This window comes from Lutra lutra, chromosome 9 (assembly GCF_902655055.1).
Source record: "Lutra lutra chromosome 9, mLutLut1.2, whole genome shotgun sequence".
NCBI classification, from domain to species: domain Eukaryota; kingdom Metazoa; phylum Chordata; class Mammalia; order Carnivora; family Mustelidae; genus Lutra; species Lutra lutra.
Window position 1 is genome coordinate 80,287,219 of NC_062286.1, and position 21,789 is coordinate 80,309,007.

General features: G+C 55.5%; 1 protein-coding gene across 7 annotated transcripts in view; it reads left to right on the forward strand.

The window, feature by feature from the left end:
- Positions 1–21,789, forward strand: part of TTC7A (tetratricopeptide repeat domain 7A) — a 116,592-nt gene that overhangs the window by 49,067 nt on the left and 45,736 nt on the right. For 6 of the 7 annotated variants that reach the window (XM_047745513.1, XM_047745515.1, XM_047745514.1 and 3 more), the window contains 3 exons: positions 8,174–8,311; positions 9,896–9,979; positions 14,350–14,454. In XM_047745513.1, coding sequence (XP_047601469.1) covers positions 8,174–8,311; positions 9,896–9,979; positions 14,350–14,454 — 327 coding nt within the window. The remainder of the gene's footprint in view (positions 1–8,173; positions 8,312–9,895; positions 9,980–14,349; positions 14,455–21,789) is intronic. The other variant, XM_047745512.1, reaches the window with a different exon arrangement.

Consider the following 21,789-nt stretch of genomic DNA (forward strand, 5'->3'; position numbering starts at 1 on the left):
TGGGAGAACAGTGCACTTCTCACAGAAAATGGGCCCTCACTCTGACCATAGACGGAGCCCTGTTTTTTTTTAAGATTTTATTTATTTATTAGAGAGAGTGAGAGAGAGCATGAGATGGGAGAAGATTAGAGGGAGAAGCAGACTCCCCGCAGAGCTGGGAGCCCTATGTGGGACACAATCCAGGATCATGACCTGAGCTGAAGGCAGTGGCTTAACCAACTGAACCACCAGGTGCCCCTGAGCCCCAGTTTCTAATGATGTAACCTCAGACACAGACCTCCTCCTCCCCCCGAACCCTCACACTTGAGCCTTCTCCCCATCCACACCCTCAGATGACAAGGCACTGAAGTCACCTGTCTCAGGACACCCCCTCCCCCCACCCCCGGTGCTGAGGACAGGTGGGAGATAAAAAGGTGAAAACAGAAACATTCCTTCTGTCCTTTCTCTGCCAGATTTCAAGCCAATGATCTCATAGAGGGAGGCATTTAATGTTGAGCCGGATGAAAAATAACAATTTCATATGTTTCAGTCTAGAACCAATATGTTCCCCATCTTAGAGATGAGAAAAGTAAGTTTCAGGACAGGTATCTGTCTTGGTCAAGGTCACATATTAATAATCCTCCCAGCGGTGATTCCAATCCCGTCCGCCTCCCTAGATAGCTTCCAAAAGCACAGGCCATGGAGCCCAAGCCCTGGACCACAGGCTGATTCTGCCGTTTCTGAGCTGTTCTGGTTCTCAGTTTCCTCATCTGTAAAAGGGCCAAGGGGGTAATTTTGAGAATCAAATGAAACAAGGCTCAGGGAGGGCTTTGCCAACAGAGACATGCCTGTGGGCATGAGACAGCAGCGGGGCTGAGGCTGGATTCTGTCTCCCCCTTCTGTCTCCCGCAGCCATTTACTGTGTCCTCCACCTGATCTAGGTGCCCAGGAGCAGAGTTCAGATGCCTTTCCGTTAAATTATCTCCCCTACTCCCACCCCAAACCTTTAAGCTGCCCCCTCCCTATCTCAGAGTGGAAAATCACCTTTTACTAAAAGGTGGTCCACATTTGGAGCCAAGATGAGTCTTCCTCAATATGCAATTTCCCTCCTAGCAGCTCCTACCCTTTTCCCGGAGGCCGTGTGACTTGCTGGCCTGCCTCAAAAGCTTGGGGTGTGGGCCCGCTTGCCAGCCGGTGTCCTAAGAATTCCCTGTAGCCTCTAAAGCAGAGGAAATCCTGCACTGGGCTGGGAGGAGGCACTCCTCCAAGGCCTGCTGGTTTGTTTCCTCTTGCTCACACCAGGCCGGTCACACGTTTAGAAACTTCAGGACTTAAGGGGAGAGCTTTGGCTTCTCCTCCACAGAGCTTTCCTCCTATGATCTGGATCTGGCCTTGGTGGCTCCGAGCTGTTTCTCAGAGAGACCAGACAGCCTCTGCCTTCTCTCTAGCTCCTGTTTCATGCCCTCCTTCCCTGCGGGTCCCATTCTTGGTCAGGTGTGGGCACCTGATCCCTTGGCCGGACCCTGAGGCTCAGCCTGGCCTTCGGGTACCTGCAGGGTTTTCCTCATCTCCCTTCGGTGCTGCCTCAGTTTGGCGACAGTCAATAGGGAGAAGCCTCTAGAACAGCAGCTGGCTGCCTTGGCTGCTACTTAGCTTTGCCTAATACCTGCAGGATTCATTATGCTGCGGGAAAAGCTGGCCCAGCACAGTCAGCCCAGGAGACATAATCATCAACGCTGTCCACCAACAGGATCACCAGAGCAGCTGCTCTGAGAAAGGGAGTGTGAGGGTTTCCTGAGCATGTCAGCCCCTATTTTGTGGTTTGGAACTCAGGCAGTCCTGAGTGTGGGGCTGTTGCCTTGGATGTGGTTTTTGTTATAGGCTAACTGGGCACAATCAGAATGAATAGGGAATGCGCCCCCCAATCTTTCAAGAGGTAAATAGAATCCTTACAAATGCTGTCACAGAAATGCAAGTGATAACTGGTTGAAGATTTGTGTTTTAGACCTAGTTTTGGGACATGTTAAAATCGGTCCATCCACCCACGCATTTGCTCATCCGTCCCTCCATCCATCCCATCTCATTTGAGCAGCTGTAGTGTGCCAGGCCCTACTTGACCCCGGAGATACAGTGATGAGTTCAGTCCCTGCCCCCCATCCCAGATGTACTCCCACCTCCTGGAGATGGATCCAGGGGCCAGGAGGAAATCCTGGTCCTTGTATCAGAAGGAATCACCCCAGTCTGCTGAAGCCCAAGTGTATGTTCTAGTTTTTACGAGAACCCTGGATCAAACTAGTCTGATTTTCTCAAACAGTTGGAGAACCAGGAAGTACAGAAGTCTTGATCCTCTCAAAAATACTCATCTAGGCATAAAAATATATGCAGAGACAGACTGAACCTGTGGGTCTGTTTCATTCAGCTGGTGGAGAAGTTGCTGCTGGTGTCATGTGCTTGGGAACCAGAAGGTTCCAAAGGCCTGGTACTGAGTGGGGGTGGGGGGATGGGTAGCTTCTGGGGACTGGAACCTACAGGTGAACTGTGTCAAATCCAGGGTCAGACCCAGTAGTCTGAGCCTTGAATTTGCCATTCACAGTCTGTGTGGCCTCCACAAGGTTCTTCCCTCCCTGCTCCTTAGTTTTCTCGTCTGTAAAATGAGGCTAATGAGGCTTTTCTTGCACAGACAAAGCCAGAAAACGAACACACAGGTGCCTGGTATGTTATAGACGTTCAAGACAGGTTTGTTTTTGTCCTGATAAATGCTTGCTTCTGATTCAGTCATTTTAGAGAACAGTAAGGCTCAGATCAGGTTGGGAGAAAAATTGGTTTGAGGATACCATTCTGTTTAAAAAAAAAAAAAGAAAGAAGGAAAGTGCTTCTTGGGCTTGATTCCATCTGGGACTCGCAGAGGAGCACGGATCCTCCCAGCGTCTGGCCCCTGGTTTGCTCTGCCGCAGGCAGCCGCGGTAGGGGATCTGCTTGGGCATGCTGCCAGCTCCGAACGGGTGTCTCAGTAGAGGTGGGAGAGCCTCTCGCCCTCGCTGGCAGGAAGAGCTGTGATTTCTGCTGCAGAAGCCTGACGCGGCAGGAGAGTGGGGGCCGGCGTGGGCCTGGCCAGGGCTCTGTGTGGATGGGCCCATCACAGAGCATGTTACTTCTTGGCTCCGTGGACTGGCAGCTTGAGAGCCGTGGTAATTACGTCTGCTGGTGGGGGACGGCAGCAGGAGCGGAACATGACGGTGCCCTCCACGGAGGGGCAGGTGCCAGGCACAGAGGCTGCCAGAGGACTCCTTTCAGGGTGTTTTTGTGGGGTACCAGCTGCAGGCCCTGAGACTGGGTCCTTGGCCAAGGCGGAGCAGCTGTAGCTGAGAACAGGGTGGAGCAGAGCCCTGGAAATGTTGCCCAAGGGGCTTTTTTCCTGATTGGGAAGGCCTGGCTTGGTGTTTTGCTTTGGTTCCCCCATACGCAGAGCCATGGTGGCATGGATGAGGCTACTGCACACTTCTTCAGAGGCCTCTGGGGGTGAAGTCAGAATGTCTAGGTTCTAATCTGGGTCCCATCTATCTGTGTGCCCTGGGGAGAGTCCCTGGGCCTCAGTCTTCTCATCTGTGAAATAGGACAATGTACATGAGGTCATTGTGAGATGCCACTTGCAAAGTACTCCACAGGTTAGTTCCCTTTCCTTCTCTCACCCTTTTCGTGTCAGGGATTAGAAAGGAGAAACGGGGCTAGCTGGAAACAAAGGTCAGTGCGGTCTGAGGCCCTGCACTCAGCAGAGGGTCGGGACTAGGGCTGGCAGGGGGTGCCCATAAGGCAACAGAAGCCATCCCGGACTGGCCCTTGGAGGTGCAGCCTTACCTCCTGGGGACCTTGCACAATTAGTTCACGTTCTGAGCCTCAGTTTCCCATCTGCAAAGGGGGCCTAGTGGTTTGCTCCTGCACCTCCCTGGGGTTACTGTGAGTCCGGATGAGATGTGAGGGGTGTGACCCTGAAAAGCTAATGTGTGGCAGTGGAAGGAGGACTGTTGGAGGAAGTGTTGCCTGCCTTGGCTTTCAGGCGGGCTGGCCAGCCTGGGGACATGGCAATTCCCCCGCCAGTCCTCCCATAAGGCCCTAAGTTTGCTTTCTGGATCCATCTCCCAAGACCAGATACGGGTCAAGCTGGCAGTATGAGCTGTTGGAGGAGGGGGGTCAGAGGTGCATGCTTTTGGGGGGGGGGCTTTTCCCCTTTTGGTTTGTAGAGGGCCTGGGGTGAATGTCCTCGGTTTGGAGGAGGCTTCCCTGGGTGGGGGCAGCCAGAGGGCCCGGGTTAGGAGCAGGTACAGCTCAGGACCCTGCCTGGGACAAAATGTGTGGTCCATACAAAGGTGAGGCATCCGTAGAGGTGGCGGCAGAGATTATGCAGGGGGAACAAGAGGAGACTGTTCTTGGTGATTCCCAGAGGAGTGAGGTTGGTGGTGGTCAGAAGAGTAGTCAGTGTCTGTATCTCACTGTATAGGTCATAGGCACATTCTTGTCTCTGTCTGCATTTGATCTGAAGAATTTCTTAGCGAGGCCATTTGAATGGTGGAGGCAAAGAGTGGCTGGGACTAGTTCAAGGCATTCGGGGAATTTGGGAGCGTCGTTGGCCTGAGGGTGGTAAGCCCAGGGGAGGAGGGTACAAGTTACTCAGGGCACACGCAGGCAGTGACTGGAAGCCCCCAGCAGAGTGTCTGAGGCGCCGCCCTCGGTGCCGCACATGAATTCCTGCCCGGTCACTGGCCCCCACAGCTTCCTTCCTTCTGCCCCGCTTCTCCCACCCAGCGAGCTCCACCCCCGCCTCCCACCGCAGCCCTGCCCTGGAGCCATAGCAACCAGGACAGACTTCTGCTTTCTGTTTTCCTTTGTAGAACCTTGCTTCCCTTTTGACATAGGCTCCAGTTGTTTCTGAGGACCCCCAAGGAGACCCCTTCCCTGCTGTCGGCCTATAGGAGAGGCCCAGCCCCCAGGCTGAGGACATGTTCAGTTCTGTACCTGGTTTTCTGACTTCATCCTAGCCCAGTGCTGGAAATCCACCCCTTCTGCTCCCCCACCCCCGCCTGCCCCGCCAGAGACACTGTTGTCCTAAAGGTCAAGGTCGAGGGCAAGAGGAGACGGGTTCCACACCAAGCCCAGAACTCTTGCTCAACATCACCCATTCTACAAACATGGGCCAAGGAAGGTGCTGGAGACAGTGAGACATGTCCCTGTCCCAGAACCAGGGGACCCTTGGGCATACAGGGGCTGGGGTGTGTGCCCCATGGTGGGAAAGGACGAGAAGGGGGCAGGCTTGCCTGGTGGGATCAGTCAGGTTGACAAGTATCTGAGTTGAGTTGTGAGGAGCCCAGAGGCACGCAGGGTGACAGAGGGTACAGACAGTCTGTGGTGCTGAGGGAGCTGCGGGGAGTTCTGTGGGGTAGGGGGAAGACTGGGAGCTGGTTGGGGGAGAACCTGGCCGGGTGGGCCAGGCCTCGTGGCAGCCACAGAAAAGAGGTTTGACCTTGTGCTGGGGCAGTTTGGAGGGGGTTGGGAGCTGGGGTCTACAGGGGTTACTCTTCAAGGACAGGCCAACCTGAGGCACAACTCGCTGCCCACCATCCCCAAAACAAGACCGGTCTGCATGGATAGCTTCCAGATCCTGCATGTGCCAAGCCAGGCTTCTCCCCATACCCCACAGAAGAACCCCCCCATCACCCCACTGCAGGCTGCCCGCACTGCTCCCTTTCCATCAGGATCCCTCTCTCCCAGCAGATTTCTAGGTCAGAGTGCACTGAGCATGAGTACTCCTTACTCCTGCTGTTGCTTCTGGGCCCCGTGGCCCCATCCTCTCATTGCCTCCACCCTTGTCTTGGCTGCCTGATGAGGCTGCCTCTCGGGACCCCACCTCTCTCGGGGCCCCACCCTTGGGGGCTGAGCTGGGGAGTTCTGGAGGGGAGGGCTGGAAGGGGAGGAGTGGGGAGGTACGTGGCCAGTTTTGTGTTCCTACTTCGCTTCATCAAATAGCTCCTGCCAAGCCTCTCAGAATTTCTTCTCTCTTCCTGATGGTACCTGTGTGGGTGGGTTTCTCTGGCACTTTCCCTCTCTGCTCCTCTCCCCTTAACTCTTTGGGCTTCCTGATGGGCTCTTATTTGTCAGGCTGGTACCAGCCCTCATCCTTTCTGGGAATCTCCTGGCACCCTGTACCTTCTCCTGGGGCTGCTCCGTGTACATGGGGGTGGCGGCAGTCCCCACGTGCTGTGGCTGGAGGGGCACCCGTCACGGCCTCTGGACACTGGCCTGCCTTGCTGAAGTGCCCCCATGGATGAGTCACTTCTTGGGTCTTAGAGGCGTTTTGGCTTCCAGAAGCCTCTGGGCATGTACTTGAGGGTTACACAACAGGACGCATTCAGAGCCTGCACTCTGAAGGCCACTGGGCTTCTTCTGCCTCTATGGCTCTTCACTCATGGGGGCCTCAGCTCCTGACCTGGGGAAGGGGTTCATAATCCTGCCCAGAGGGAGGTTTTGAAGACCATCTCTCAACGGGAAGAGTAATGTGGATCTGACAGTGAGAAATTGGTTTTAGGGGCGCCTGGGTGGCTCAGTGGGTTAAGCCGCTGCCTTCGGCTCAGGTCATGATCTCAGGGTCCTGGGATCGAGTCCCGCATCGGGCTCTCTGCTCAGCAGGGAGCCTGCTTCCTCCTCTCTCTCTCTGCTTGCCTCTCTGTCTGCTTGTGATCTCTCTCTGTCAAATAAATAAATAAAATCTTAAAAAAAAAAAAAAAGAAATTGGTTTTAAGGGCCAGCAGCTCCCTTTTGTCCCAGCATCCTCAGGTCTGAGGTCCTATGTGGGGAAGTAGAAAACAATGAGTTCCAACACACAAAAGGGGGTTCAGCCCCTACTACAGAGGGAGAAGGATACTGGGAGTAGCCAGCAGGAGCATAGCCAGCAGGAGCATCTGGCTGGAACCAAGCCTTGCTCCAGCAGATACAGCCCTTGGGGGGTGTGTGTGTGTGTGTGTGTGTGGTCACAGAGCATTCCTAGCCTGGTCTCTGCCCTGGTGCTGCTCAACTCAGAGACTCCATGATTCATGCTGGTTACTCCCAGGCCTGAGTGTTGTCTCCAGAGTATGGGTTTATAAGAGGGAGTGGGACCATAGGCCACAGAGCAAGAGGGTCCCGAATCCCCAGTGGGGAGATTTCAGGCTTGGTGATACAGAGCTCCCCACTTCGGAGTATACAGTCTCCTACTGCTTAAGCATATTTTCCCAACACCCCCCAGTCCCAGGGCCCAGCAGCTACCTGGCAGCTCTGAGCTGCTGAACTCCTGAGTGCTGGGCACCAAGCACAGAGGCTGCATGTTGGAGATTTCTTAGGGAACTCTGAGAGGAGAGGTCTGTTGTCTGAAGAAATTGAGCATTGGGTCTGGGTTGAACACAGTGGTGATGGGAAGGAGGTATGGGGCTGGGAGGTCCTTATCAGAGGTGCTGATGGCACCGAGGGGCTACAGCCCACGAGTCAAGCAGCAGAGCCCCACACCTGATCTAGACACTTCCAGGTGTTACCTGAAGCTCTTTCTGTGCATGGACAGTTACAAGCTTGCAAGGAACTGTTTCACAAAACTGCTCCCCTCTATCCTCAAAAATGCCAGGGTCTGAAAGTCGAGGGTTGCGGGGCCCTTCTGGATGAGAGGAGACAGAAGAGACACGGCCCTGGAATGTTGGCATGGACCTGGATGGGGCTCTGGGATGAGAAGCCTAAGACCATAGATCTGACTGTGAGCCGCTAGTTAGACATACCAGTTTTACGTTTCCTGAAATACTGGCATTCCTCTGGCGTTGTACTTAGGGGGCAAGGGTCATCTTACCTTCCTGACTCTATCCTTATTATCCTATACTAGAGAGCGACAAAGCAGGAGTGGTCAACACTGTTACCCTTGCAACTTTTCTGTAGGTTTGAGACTTTGCAGACTAACACACTGAAGAGCAGGGGCCCTCAGAACAGCTTCCTCACCCCATCCTCAGCTGTGGGTGGAGGTTTTCTCTCTTTCATGGGGGCCTTCATGGGGGTGGGGGCAGGGCCTTGGCTGACTTCGGGAGCATGGCCTGGGTTAGCAGCGTAAGGGCGACAGTCCCTGCGACTCGGGGACAGGCCGTTGCTTATTTTCTTTGCTTACTCTCTCCCCAACTATGTCCCCCCACAGGCTACTCGGGACGTGGTGCTGAGCCGGGCGCCAGAGCAGGAGGAGGACCGGGCGGCGAGCCTGCGGAACGCGGCGGCCATCTATGACCTCCTGAGTATCACGCTGGGCAGGAGGGGCCAGTACGTCATGCTCTCCGAGGTATGGCGACCTATACCCTCCCCAGAAGCCAGGTGGGGCCACCACTGGACCTCCCCCATGGTCCCTTCCCCGTTCCACCAGGGGGTACCATCTCCTTGGGAGACAGGGCCGGGAACCATTCATTGCTAGGTCTGGGAGAGCTGCCCTTCCCTGGCAGGATGAGTGGTTTGGGTTTGGGTGGTTTTCCTAGTTTTTTAATGTGTTTTTCTTTCAAAAGAACACGTGGCATTGTATAAAGAAGCATGGGGGAAAATTATCCATCCCCCAGCTTCCCACGTGGATGACACTGGTGTTTTGTGACTGCCTCTGCTGGCAGAGCTCTGAGCTTGGTGTGTGTCAGGACCCCGGGCCCCCTCCCACCTGAGCTGGACAGAGCAACCCCATTCTGTTGAGCAAAACCTGCTACCAGTTGCTCCCTGCTCCCAGTGTGGCCCCTCTCTGGAGTGAAGGCAGGCACCAAGCTGCCCCTCTCTCCGTTCCTCACAAGGCGAATGGTGTGCACGCATTTTAGAACTTTCAAATCTGGGCTGGAATCAAGAGTGGCTCTGGGGCCCCTGTCTCCTTGCACAGGAGGCCCATTCTTGCAGTAGCTTCTCTTTCCACAAGGTTAGGAGGGCCCCTGAGGGAGCTGGTGACATCTGAGCCCCAGCCTGTGCCCAGCACCATGCAAGGTGCTTTTAGGTGCTACCTTCTTGAAGTGGTGTTCTCTTGAGTTTACCAGTGAGGAAGGCAAGGCCTGGAGAGCTGGTTTCCTGCCCTCGATGGCAGAGGGGGTAGATCTGAGCCAGCTTGTGAACCCAGGCCATTGAGCTCTTAACATCCATGCTTTCTGGTTCCGGAACCTCATCTCTGTCCCCCACCCCACCTGACCGTGGCCACGTGGTGAATCCTGGCCTCACAGCCTGGCTTCTGCCTCCATCGTGGAAGCACTTGTAGTATCTGCCGGATTTCATCAGGCCGTCCCTGATTTGGGGTTGTCCAGGATCGGACAGGCTGGTGGGGCAGTCCGTTTTCTCAGTGGTCGTGGACAACAGCAGAACACAGAAAAGCCTTTCCATTTGGGCGGCTTTGTGGGTCAGCCCGCTCTGCCACTTACTGGCCCTGTGACTCTAGCAAGTCATTCAAACCTTACCCTTCTCATCTATGAAATGGTACCAATGGGAGAACCCACCTGTCAGGGTTGCTGGGAAGCGTGTGTAAGTTATTAACCCACGTAAGAAAACAGAGTGGTACCATACACAACAATAATAAATACCAGTTATTATTTATACGGGATGCTGACACGTTAAAAACCCAGGCCCAATTTCATTCCCTTTTCCCCAGCACCTTGTGAGGCAGTCACATATTAGGAAGGTGGGAACCAAGGGCCAGAGAGGGTAGGAGACTTGCGGAAGGTCACACAGAATAATCTGTCCAGTTGCAGGGATAGGTTGTGCCTGGAGTTTTCTGACACAACCAAGTACGGGCCTCCTGCAGCCTCGTATGGGAAGTGATCTGAGCAGTGATTGTCCTGGGGGATATTGGATCGCCGGGGGGTGGGAGGACCCCTGGGGGGGTACGTGCTGACTGGCTCCCTCTCCTCAGTGCCTAGAGCGAGCCATGAAGTTTGCATTTGAAGAATTTCACCTTTGGTACCAAGTTGCCCTCTCCATGGTGGCTTGTGGGAAGGTAAGACCTAGGGTACGTGTTTCGGGGGAGGGAGGTGGCACACCTGCCTTCGAGGCCTCTGCTCTCCTCCAGTCCCCTCCAGGGCTGGGCAGAGGGCACCGCGGTGAGTCAGAAATGTTCTCCAGCATCGGATTTTCACCTCTGGGAGAGTGAGGGGCAGCAGAGGGTCACACACTCAGATCCCCGTGTGAGTCTGGTGTCCACCTGGGAGTTACAGGTGTGCAGCTGTGAGTCTGTGGATGTTTTTCTCCTAGCCCATGTGCACACATGGGGCAACAGCGCACTTCCACGTGTGACTTATTGAGTACCACTGCAGGCAACAGGCGTGGGGCACAGGTTCTGAGCGAGGGATACATTCATTTGGGCCGTAGCTCTCTTCCTGCCTGTCAGGTGTGGCATCAGGAAAGGACCTTCCCATGGACCTGCCGAGGATGAAAGAGTTGAAGGGTGGAGCAGAGGGGCAGCGCCCACGAGGGAGTCTGGGGGGTGAACTGCGCCAGTGGATGTGGCTGGGACAGAGGCAAGGGGAGCTCTCTCTGCCCCGCACAAGGGGTCTGACTTTATTCCCAGTCACCAGGGCTACCTTTGCTCTCTACCCACCAAGCCCTGTTCCAGCACCCCCCGGTTTCTGCTCTGATGAGAATTACACTTACATAATCCCCTATTTTCAGCAGTAACATGAAAGGAAAACCTTTCCAGAGCTGGGTGCTGAGGGTGTTAGAGCCGAGGATGCTACGAAGGCAGGAAAGAAGGTGGCAGGAACTTGCAAATCGTTCCAAGAGCTGTAAACACCCAGAGCCCTTTTGTGGGGCTGAGGGAATTCCTGCCCCCTCCCCCGCCCATCTGTGCCACCTGCCATTTCTAGCCCAGCAGCTTGGTTCAGAGGAGGGCCCTCCTCGGCTTGCCGGCACCTCCTCCACAAAGGTTAGGCAGGAAAGAGGAAGAAGAGCAGTGCTGCTTCGGAATAGGTGAGAAGGAGCCAGGGAAGTAGAGTGAGAATCAAGTGGGGGGCCTCCTTCCCCCTCTAACCCCCAGTGGGCCTCTGTCTTCCCAAACCTCTTCCCCAGCACCACCATGTTGATCACCCCCCAGAGCATCTTAAAGGCACAGACATGGTCTATCCTGGCTCTGTGCTCAGCAGGGTCTTGCCAAGTCTCAGGGAGAGCTCAGGCTGCAGCTAGAGCGAGGCCTGAGGGAGGGGAGGAGGAGGGGCTCAGAGCCTGGGCAGACAGCTCACAGCAGCATGTGACAGTGTCTTCCTGCCTCTGGGAAACAAAGAACCTCAGATCTTACAATAGTGAGAGTGTGGGCCAGGAGGAGAGGCCCAGGGCCAGGGCAGTGGTCCTTACCCTTCATGGGTTGTGGGCCCCTTTGAGATGCAAAGGAAAGCTGGGGAGCCCTCCTCTGAAGAAGGCTAGCTTTAATCTCTCAGAAGGTAGCTTTAATCTCTGACCCTGTGCCAGGAAATTCCCCAGTCAAGGGAGAAGGTGTTATCCTGGGAGGGATGGGATCTTCGATGGCCCTAGTGAGAGGAGCTGGGCTCACAGAGGTCCACACACAGTCCAGCACATCCCAGGCTCCAGGGAGCTGGTGTCTCAGCCTGACTCCTTCACAGACCAGCAAGGTGGGCACAAGAATGGGCTTACAGTCAGGGCCTTGTGGTGATTGGTGAGTTCCTCACACGTGAGGCTCCACAGGCTGGAGACATGGAATTATACCCATGCCTGCCTTTGCTGCAGCAGGAGATTGTTCTGGAAACGCACTCCCTGCCCCCTTAGGAACCCTGCATACCAGCTCAGTCTGCCTAGTTGGCCCAGGCAGCCCTGCAGCAGAGTGGCCAGAGCTGGGCTTTGCCAAAGCCCAAGGTGGGAATCAAGGTTCTGTACCTGCACTCGTGCCAAAGGTGTGGCTGGGTGGACGTATATATGTTGGACACCTCAGCCTGCTGGAAGAAAAGACGAGGTCCATGACATAATTTAGGTCGCTCCTTTTCTTGATCTCCTCAGCAGTCACATTGGCTGTGTTGCTAGGTAACCACCATGACAAAAAAAAAAAACAACAAACAAACACAAAAACCCAAGCTGCCTGCCCTTACTGGAGTCCTCTGATGGCTCCTAAAAGAGCAATGCTGGGGTGCCTGGGTGGCTCAGTGGGTTAAAGCCTCTGCCTTCGGCTCAGGTCATGATCCCAGGGTCCTGGGATGGAGCCCTGCACTGGGCTTTCTGCTCAGCAGGGAGCCTGCTTCCCTTCCTCTCTCTGCCTGCCTCTCTGTCTACTTGTGATCTCTGTCAAATAAATAAATAAGATCTTTAAAAAAAAAAAAGAAGAAGAAAGAGCAATGCTTTGTGTCTGTGTGACGTGAGCATGGATGGCCAGGGTTGTAGAACCTCCATCTCAAGGATAGAGAACCTTCCACTCTGCAGAGGGCAGCAGCCAGAGAAGGAGGCCAAGGGGAGCCCGAGGCTTGCTGTGGTGTGTGGCTGGGGTTCTGTGGCCAGGGGGGTGGGATTGGCATTCACAGGAGAAGTGGATTGCCTGGTGACTCCTTCAGGCCCCTCACAAGGGCCCCTTCCCCACAGCTCAGGCCTGGAATAGGACATCTGCTGACGCCCACCTGTGCTGGGTCTCACACCCTCACTTTCTGAGAGAGCAGTGGGGGATGGTAGCTTTGGTCTTCTCCCCCTGGCCTTTCTGCAGGCACCTGATAGGCAAGAGCCATGGCCACTTCCCTCTTCTTCCCTCTTCCGGCAGTGACCCCACAACCCCAGCCCAGCACCGGGCACAGAGCCAGCCCTTGGCTGAGACATCTCGAACAGACCTGATATGCCTGAGCCCAGAGCCTCAGTCTGTCATGTCTGGGCTGAGAAGAGCTTTTCCTTAGCTGGTGGGGAAGGGAGGGGTAGCTAGAGAAAGACTGGGCATCCATCTCTCTCTCTTCCAGTCTCTCACACTGAGTTTGAACTGGTAAGCCTTCCAGAGCCCCCATTGCCTCAGTGGTCCCCCTGGAGTTGCTGCGGAGGGTGAAAGCTAAGTAATGGTAAGGAAGCCTGGCTCACAGTAGGGCTTAGTACAGGGGAACTGTGCTCACACACATGCCCCTCCCTGCCTGGGGTGTCACACAAGTATGGAGTGTGCACACTTGGGGGGGAGAGGTGTCCCTCTTGAGTTTCTTGGAAAAATGTTGAACGCAGTCAGAAGCCCCGAGTGGTGTGTGTCTCGTGTGTGTGTGTGTGTGTGTGTGTGTGTGTCTAGCAGGGAGACCCAGGCTGCTTCTCCTACCCTAGGAGTCACTGCAGAGGCAGGAAAGGGCAGTTCCGAGCCTAGAGCCATGGATGGGTACTGTGCCTTAGAACAAGCTACATAACTTTCCTGCCTTTCATTTTCCTCATCTGTAAATAGGGACATGCTCACCTACCTCATAGGAGAGTTGTGAAATTTTAATTTAGCACCTAGAGCAGGGGGAAGCAGACTTTCTGTACAGGGTCAGATAGGAGACGTTTTTGATTATGCAGGCCAAACAGCCTCTGTGGGAACTCCGCTGTGTCATAAAAATAGCCGTAGGCAATACATATATGAATGGGTGTGGCTGAGTTCCAATAAAACTTTATTCACAGAAGCAGGCAGAGGGCCACATTTGGCCTGTGGGCTGTGTTTTGCTGAGCTCTGATTTATAACTGTGTGGTGCATAGTAATATCTGAATAAATGTTAGCTGGTATTCTTTTTCTCCTTATTGTGACTGGTAGCATTACTGCCTGCCTGTGGATGGTCTCCTGTCCTGGCCTTCCGTCCACATGCAGCCATGGTTAGTAGGTCCATTCTGGCTCTGTCTCTGTGGCTGAGTCCCTGCCGCCGTGAGGGGCGCCAGACTCCTGTCTGGAGGGTCTCTTTGCCTCTGCCAGCTCAGCTTCTCTCCTTCCCCTCTGCCAGCCATTATGCACCCCCATCATCTCCCGATCACAGCCCTGCCTCCCAGTTCTCTGGAGCTTCGGCCTCATCTTGTCACCTGTAAACCAAGGCTGTTGAACTCAGAAGTTTGAAAGAGCCCTTTTTTGCCCCTAAAATTTCTGTGGTTCACATCTGAATTTTTTTTTTAGAAGCACTTCTACCTGTTGTTACCTGAGCTATTGTTACCTGGGCAAGGCTCACAGCCTCCATTCTCCAGATGCGGAATCTGGGGCCAGGGAGGGATTTGTCTGCCAACGTGGCCCGGGCTCCTCCCGCTGGGCCCTCTTCCTGCCTCCTAGGGGGAAAGGGGTGCAGAGCAAGGACTGGTTATTTGGGAAAGGCCCCCCTGCTGTAGGCACGAGACCCCCAGTCTGTTGAGACCCAGGGCTGCCGGTGATGGTGTCACCTACCCTTTCTTCTGCAGTCAGCCTATGCCGTGTCACTGTTGCGGGAGTGCATGAAGCTTCGACCCTCGGACCCCACTGTGCCCCTGATGGCTGCCAAGGTCTGCATCGGGTCCCTGCACTGGGTGAGTGAGTTGTGGGGGAAGGGCCCTGGGCCCAGCGACTCCTGCAGAGGGTGGCAGGTGGGCATGAGATCAGGGTGTGCACACCTTGCTGTGTGTATAAGGGGTGGGGTGGGGGTTGTGTGGGGAGCTGTGAGGCAGGCAGGCCTGGAAGGAGGAATCGTCTGAGAAAACCAGCCTCTGTCTGTAGCAGTAGGTTCCCCGACTCAGGCTGGTATCAGGTTTATGGTTCAGTCTTGAGATGTGGTCTCCAGGGAACCAAATGTAGAGTCAAAAGTAGCAGGGGCCCCTGCCTGCCCAGTGTTGCGGTAGTGGGCGGGACTCAGAACATCTGGGCTGGCCGTCATTTGGACAGATGTTCACATTACTATGGGGGGCAGTGCTGTGTGGGCAGGACTAGAGGTGGCCTCTTTTCTTGGGCCCCTCATTCCTTTTAGCTTCAGCCTGCAGGTCCCTGCCCTGTGCTCAGCTGCCTGCCAAGGGCTCTGCCGAGGTGGCTGAATGGGCAGGTGCACCCTTTCCCCATAGGCCAGGTGTTCCGGCAGCTTGGCTCTGAGGCCCTCCCAGAAGCCAGCAGCACGGAGCCATGAAAGGCACTGGGCTCTCCTCCTTAGGCTTCCCCTGGGGGCTGCTCTGAGCCTGTGGGGTCTTGGGGTGGAGCCTCTGCAAAGGTGTCTCCTCCTACTGGGAGCCTTCTTCCCAAGGGTGCCCGCTTCCTTGTGCCCACACCAGCCTCCTGAGGTCAGGGGCCATCCTAGAACAAATGCATCCTCTCCTGCCTGTTGGCCGTCTGCCCTACCACCTCTCTTTTCTTCGGACAAAATAGTTCCCATTCCTTCATCAGCCCTCCAGGCCCATGTCTCCCCATGGGGAGCCGCTCCCACACACAGGCCTCCCCTGCCTGTTCTCCCAGCCCCCCAAGCCCACCCTCTCTGTGGTTGGGTGCCCAGCTTGTTCCAGGCTCCAGGGGCCTACAGCAGCCTGTCCACCTCCCACTGCCACTGCCCCCTCCTTGGGCATCCAGCCCTGGGAAGGGAGACTCCATGTTTGAAGCCTTCCTGCCAAGTCTCCCAGGGACCAGAAACTGTCCCCCACCCTCTCTGGGTCCCCACCTCGCCGCCCCGTGGGCCTTGTCCTCTCTTTGCTACAGAGAGGACTGCCTCCCTCGCGTGAGGAGCAAGGGGAGAAGAGTACCTTCCCGTCTGTCTCCTGGTTCAAAGATTTCTGTAGCTGAGGTGCCTGCATGGCCGCCGTGGCCCCCCTCACTGTGAATGGCGGAGGAGGGGGAAGCATGGTGTCGGGCCCCAGGCTCAAGAGTGTGGCTTCAGTGAGGGGAAATCTGGCAGAACCACCTCTACAGGCTCCAGGCATTAGGAAGTGGCTGCGATGTGAGTTGGGTTGGAGTTTCCCTGCCCACCTCCAAGTGGTCTTGGTACACAACCTTGCTGTGCCTTGGTTTCCTCATTCTTAAAATGGAGATGATAACAGTCTGTTCCTCAGATGTGGCATAAATGACATAAAGTATGTAGAAGGCTGGATGGGTCAGGAGATGCACGGAGGAGGACGCCTTGGACTGTGGAGGGCTCAGGCCTGTGGCAGGTTCTTTCATCACTGCTTTCTTCCCCCACCCTGGGATTAGTGGGGAAACCCCTTACCCCCCACGTCTCTCCAGGGGACCTGTTGGCACCCTGCATCTTACAGGTGGGGAGCTGTGGGGACGTGGGTGATACGCGGGTGTCAGCAGAGACACCCAGACCGTTGCTCTGCAACAGAGGGCCGTGGTGGGAGCTAGGGGTCACAGAGACGGTGGGCTCGCTGACCCCTCGCTCACACTCCTGAGTGTTCTTGGGGCTCCTCAGAGGGGCTTCACGCCCATCGCCTCACCAAGCTGGGGCTGGGATGGGCCCCTGTCCTCCCCGAGGCCCCCAGCTCTGAGGTGGCTATGGGTGTCCACCCAGCCGGCAAGCACCCTTGCCAGGAAGCCTAAATTTAGGCCTTCCCACCGTGGAGGAGCTGTTTCCCTCAGCGGTGTAATTACAGTCATTACATGCATTCAGATTACATGGTAATAAAATTAGGATCCAATCAGTCCGAATTGAAATCAGATGAGTTAGGAGCAAAGTCATCAATGACAACATAAATAGAAAAGCCCAAAAGGAAACTTAAACATACAGACTTGTCATCAGAATCAGGGAGGACGGTGAGCTCTTTAACTTCAGCTGAGAAGCCTGCATGGCTTTGGAGGCTGGTTTGAGCCAGGATTGAAACTGGGTCCAGGCTCAAGCCAGGTCCCACTGGAGGGAGTTGGGGGGTGACTCCTGGCAGCCATCCCTAACCTGGAACTCCCAGACCTCCCTGAAGCCCCTTTTTATACCTGTCTTGGACACCTAACACTTTACCTGGTAATCCCCTGTGTCTCTTGAGGGCAGATTCTGTCTCTCTTCCTTGTTGAAACCCCAGCCCAGAGTTCACGTCGGTACTTATTGGATAGATCCTGCTGGCCGACGAGCATAGCTGCTCAGCAGCCAATTCTGCCTTCTATGGTACTTCTCTTCCCAACTAGTCGGGGAGCTTCTTCACTTACCACATCTGCACCCTGAGCCCTTCTCCCCAGCAAAGAACCCTGCATGTGGGTAGATGTCCACTCATATCTTCTAGAATGACTCCCGCCCCAGCTGGCTGGGAGAGATGGTGCGGGAAGTCTGCCTCTGGTTCAGTGGGTCTCAGGTTCCCAAATTGGCACTGGGCAGAGAGCAGACTGTGGGTAGCAAAAGGCAGCCTGTTCGCCAAGGAGGCCAGGAGAGGGGCGGCCCAGCACTCTCTGTTCCAGGGCCATGAACAGGAAGAATGGGTCTGACCTCGACAGGCTGAGGGGTGCTGGTGTTTGGGATGGAGCACAGTTCCTGAAAGGCAGCTGAGGCCACCTCTGCCTTTTGCCATCACTGTTCTTCTGGTTCCCAGCAGCCCCAGCAGGCCCGGCCATTGCCCAGCCAAGCTCCATGAGCAGAGGACAGAAATCTGGGGGTGGACAGTTTGGCCCAGGTTGCAGGAAGGGAGGCTGAAACTGGGACATCTGAAAAACGAGCTGTGCTGGGTGAAACCAGCCGGGGTGGCCATGTGCCCAGAGGTGGAGCACCTGCTGCCCCACATCCTGTCTGCGTGCCCAGAGCCAGTGTGGGACGCCCTAGGCTGAGCCTGGGTCTGAGAGCAAGGTGGCCCTCAGGTCGTGGTGCACCAGGCAGAGGGACCCATGCAGTCACAGGCTGGCTGACATGGGGTTTGCTGCAAGGTGATTGCCCCCCAGGGCAGGTGTGGGGGCAGGCGGGAGAGCACTGCCCCTGAGGCTTAGCCTGAGGCTCCTCTAGGTAGGGAGGGGGCATCCGAGGCTCTGACCCAGGGACAGCAGTGTGTGGCAGCCTTGGTGTGGCTGATGTCTTGCCAAGGTCCCTAGCTGGTTATTTGGGGCAGGAAGAAAAGAATTGTAAATATTTCTTTTTAGTATTTCTCCAAACACAATTATTTAAAATGTATCTAATTTAAAAAGTTGAGGCTTCCCTAGGAGGATAGGAGATGGGGGTGTGCATATTTGCTGCATGTCACACACGAGAGGGGAGTTAGGAAGCAGGAAAACAGGCCAGGCTCCTCTAGGAAAGGCCTGTGGTGTCTCTTGGCCTCTTCCGTGAGAGGAAGAAGTGTGGAAATGGCACAGGCTTTGGAGGCAGAGAGCATAGAGTTCAAATCCCTGCCTACCCACTTAGCAGCTGTGTGACTTCAGGGAATAATTCACCCTCACTGGGTCTCCTCTGTACCCCGGAGGCAGTCACATACACCCCGTACAGGTGGCTCTGACACCAGAGTCAAGGAGTGTTGCTGCCTTGCACACGACAGGAACCTGCTGAGCAACAGTCCCTTCAAAACACCAGGTTCTCAGAAGGGAGGTGCTTTTGTGTTTCTACCTTCCTTGTTCAGATCCAGGGGTGGCCAGAGCCAGGAAGACGAGTTGAGGGTTTATGAGGCAGGGAAGAAAGAATGCCAGCCACTCTGCCACTGGATGTGGAAATGAGGAAACCTCGTCCTGTTCCTCTCAGGAAGGGAGAAGTGCGTTTTCAGTGGAGCAGTTAGCAACAGGCCCCGGGCCCCTGGAAGGGCCTGAGGAGAACCAGAGGTGCTGTTTCAACAAGCTTGGCAGGCTCAGAAGGGAACTTTCTCCAGTTCCCAGGAAGGGAGGAAGAGGCTAAAATGCCACAGGAACAACCTCTTTGGCCCAGTGCAAGATGGATGAGGCCACTGAGCCAGAGGCCTGTCTGTGTGGGCACCAAATTGAACAGCCTGGAGAGCTGTCGGAACCTGTGAAGTCATGGGAACACGGCCCTTCTGAAAAACCAAAGTAAAGGGTCCAAACGTTAGAGTCTTCCTGCATCCTTCTCCCAAACGGTCAGAGAGGAAGAAAGGTGGGAACCACCAAGGGCAGCCGTGACTCGGGCAGCTTAGAAGGATCCAGACGCAGGCTCAGGAGACCTGGGTTGGACACTCAGTCCTGTCACTCCCTCGCCAGGTGGCTTCGGACAAGTCCTCTAAGCTCCCTGTGCCCCAGAACCTTCCACTGTGTGACACCTGTGCCATCAGGCTCTAAACTGCTCTAGAATGGCAGGGGCATGGGGGCATGGAGGGTCTCTACCTGGACTTTGTGGCGAAGTGACAGGGCTGCTGTAGGTAAAAGAGATATTAAAAAGCAGTATATCACTGGAAGGAGAATGGTGGAAAAGAACTTTAAAAACCCATCCCTTTGGAGGTGTTTTGATGTGCAAGGAGGGCCCAGCACTGTAACCCTAGCAGAAGCCCCAACCTTAGCGCCACCAGCTGTTGACTTTCAAGGCCACCAGAGGAAGTGACTGGAGACTGGAATGGCTAAGTGAGGTGGTCCCGGGGGGAAGGATGATGGGGGTGGCTGGAGACAGGCAGACGCCGGGCAGCTCGGTCAGCCGCTGGATTAGAGCTGTGGCTTTCACGTTGGAAGTTGAGACCTGTTCGTGGGTTTTGACACAGAACTCCTTTTTGTCTTTAAAGATTTTATTTTTATATATTTATTTAGAGGGGGAGGGGCAGAGGGAGAGAGAGGATCTCAAGCAGACTCCGCCCTGAGCCCAGAGCCTGTCATAGGGCTCCATCTCTTGACCCTGAGATCATGACCTGAGCCAAAATCAAGAGTCGGATGCTTGACCGACTGAGCCACCCAGGGCGCCCCTGCTTTCACTTTTTAAAGAGGGAGGGGGGTGCGTAGGGGAGACAGAGAGGGAGAGAGCAAATCCCAAGCAGGCCCCACACCCAGCATAGAACCCGACACAGGGCTTGATCCCACGACCCTGAGATTATGACCTGAGTCGGACGCTCAACCAACTGAGCCACCCAGGCGCCCCTTTCGCACTTTTTTTTTTTTTTTTTTTTTAACGCTAAAGTATGGTGAGCTCTCCTGGCCCAGAATATGATGTGTGTGAACTGGAGAGTGACTTTTCCCTGTTTGCCAGTAACCATTGAGCTTTGTTCCCGGCACCTTCCCTACACGAGTTACCAGAGATCAAAGCTGGCATTTGCTGAGAAGAAGGACACGGTCTTGGGAAGGGTGTCTATACATGGAAGCGATGGGTTTCTAGATTCTGTAACTTGTACTTGGTGGTTTATAAAGCGGCTTGCTCCTGTTTGAACGGGGCATAATGATGCCTAAAGACAGCGTATGAGATGAGCTTTATCAGTCATGGGATGTGGGGGGAGGGGGCAATTTGTTCACTTAACCCTTTAATCCTGTCCCCCCTCGGCCATGAGTCTTCCTTGGACAACTGCAGCCACATGATTGTCCTTCCCTTGGAGCCCCGCCGGCCCCATGCCAGCATCACACGGTGGGGCCTTACTTAGGGGCTACCCTGTCCTGTGGGGGTCAGCTTGTGAGGATTGCGCGCGAGCTCATACAGGCCGCCCTCTCCCTTGTCGTTGGGGCTCCCCAGCCGGCCCATCACAGAGCCTGCTGCTGCAGAAGCCTCTGCGGAGGTCTCTGCGGAGGGGCAGGTGGGGGTGGGGGGTCTGAGTCTCCATTTCGCAGGAGAGGACCTCTGGGGCACAGAAACTAAGTGATCTGCTCCTGACTCCTCAGCTGTCAGGTGCTGGGTGAGGACCAGAGCCGGTGTTCGCAGCTCGTCTTTCAGGCTCACACACCCCCCACCCCCACTGCCCCAGGTCCCACTGGGCAGGTGCCACAGGACACTGATCTTAGCTGCTCCAGCTTTGGGCCCGCCTGGCGGGTGGAGGCTGGGCAGCAGGCAGTGGACGGGTTTCCTAAACTACGGCCTCCCCCAGACCTTGAGATCTGGGGCCTGATGGTGTCAGAGCTTAGGTCCTTAGACTCCGTGCTCCTCTCAGTGACCAGCCCCCTCAAACTGGAGGTGGCCCACTGCCCAGGCCCGCAACCAGAGCAGCACCACGAGGGGGCTGGAATGCTGCCCTGGTAGCACGCATCAGGCCAGCAGACATGCCTCAGGGATTCAGCACCCCCTGCCCCGCCCCCTGTTCCCCCATCGCTGTCTGGGCTGTCAAGTCACATGCCCTGCTTCCTCGTGTTTTGGTTCTGTTGTTTCCCTTCCCGCACGGTGGGCTCTCTGCTCCTTCAGCCCTTTTCCTGCACAGGGCTTCCCATGGGTGTGTGCAGAGGGGAGGCATACCCAACTCCACTCTGCCGATGGCCTCTGTCTCGGGTTCTCAGCTCCGCATCCCAGGGATGGAGGGGCTACCAGCATCCTGGCTGTGGCCAGTGGTCAGGCCACAAGATGTGCAGAGCTGAACCCTCTCCTTCCAGGGTGGGGTAGCCAGGAACAACACTGGCGTGAAGGCCAGGAGCCAACTTGGATTTGAATTTAACTCCTCGGTTGAAGGTAGCTCCCTGATGGGCCTCTGCCGGAGGCAAGATGTCCCCTACAGGGGGCCGTGACATCTGGGTTTCAGTGGGGCTTTGGGGTGTGCCAGTCCTTGTTCTCAGTGATGCTAACATCAGTACACTGCTGTGCCAGACTAAGGGATGGGTGACATTCCTGGGCTGGGGAGGAGGAGGAGGGCATCTTAGAGGCCTGTGGGCTGTGAGTGGGCATGGCAGAGACCCCCAGCTGTCTCCCGCCTCCCTGACTGGCCTGACTGCTGTAGGTGCCCCAGACGGCTTGAGAGGGCTGCCTTGTGTGTGTCCTTCTTCGTGTCACATGACGTGTGTGATGGTATGTGCACACGTGATCTGCGCCCACTGGCCCCTTTCCAACTGGAACAGTTCTTCCTGCTCCCAGGACAAAAACAACCTCAGGC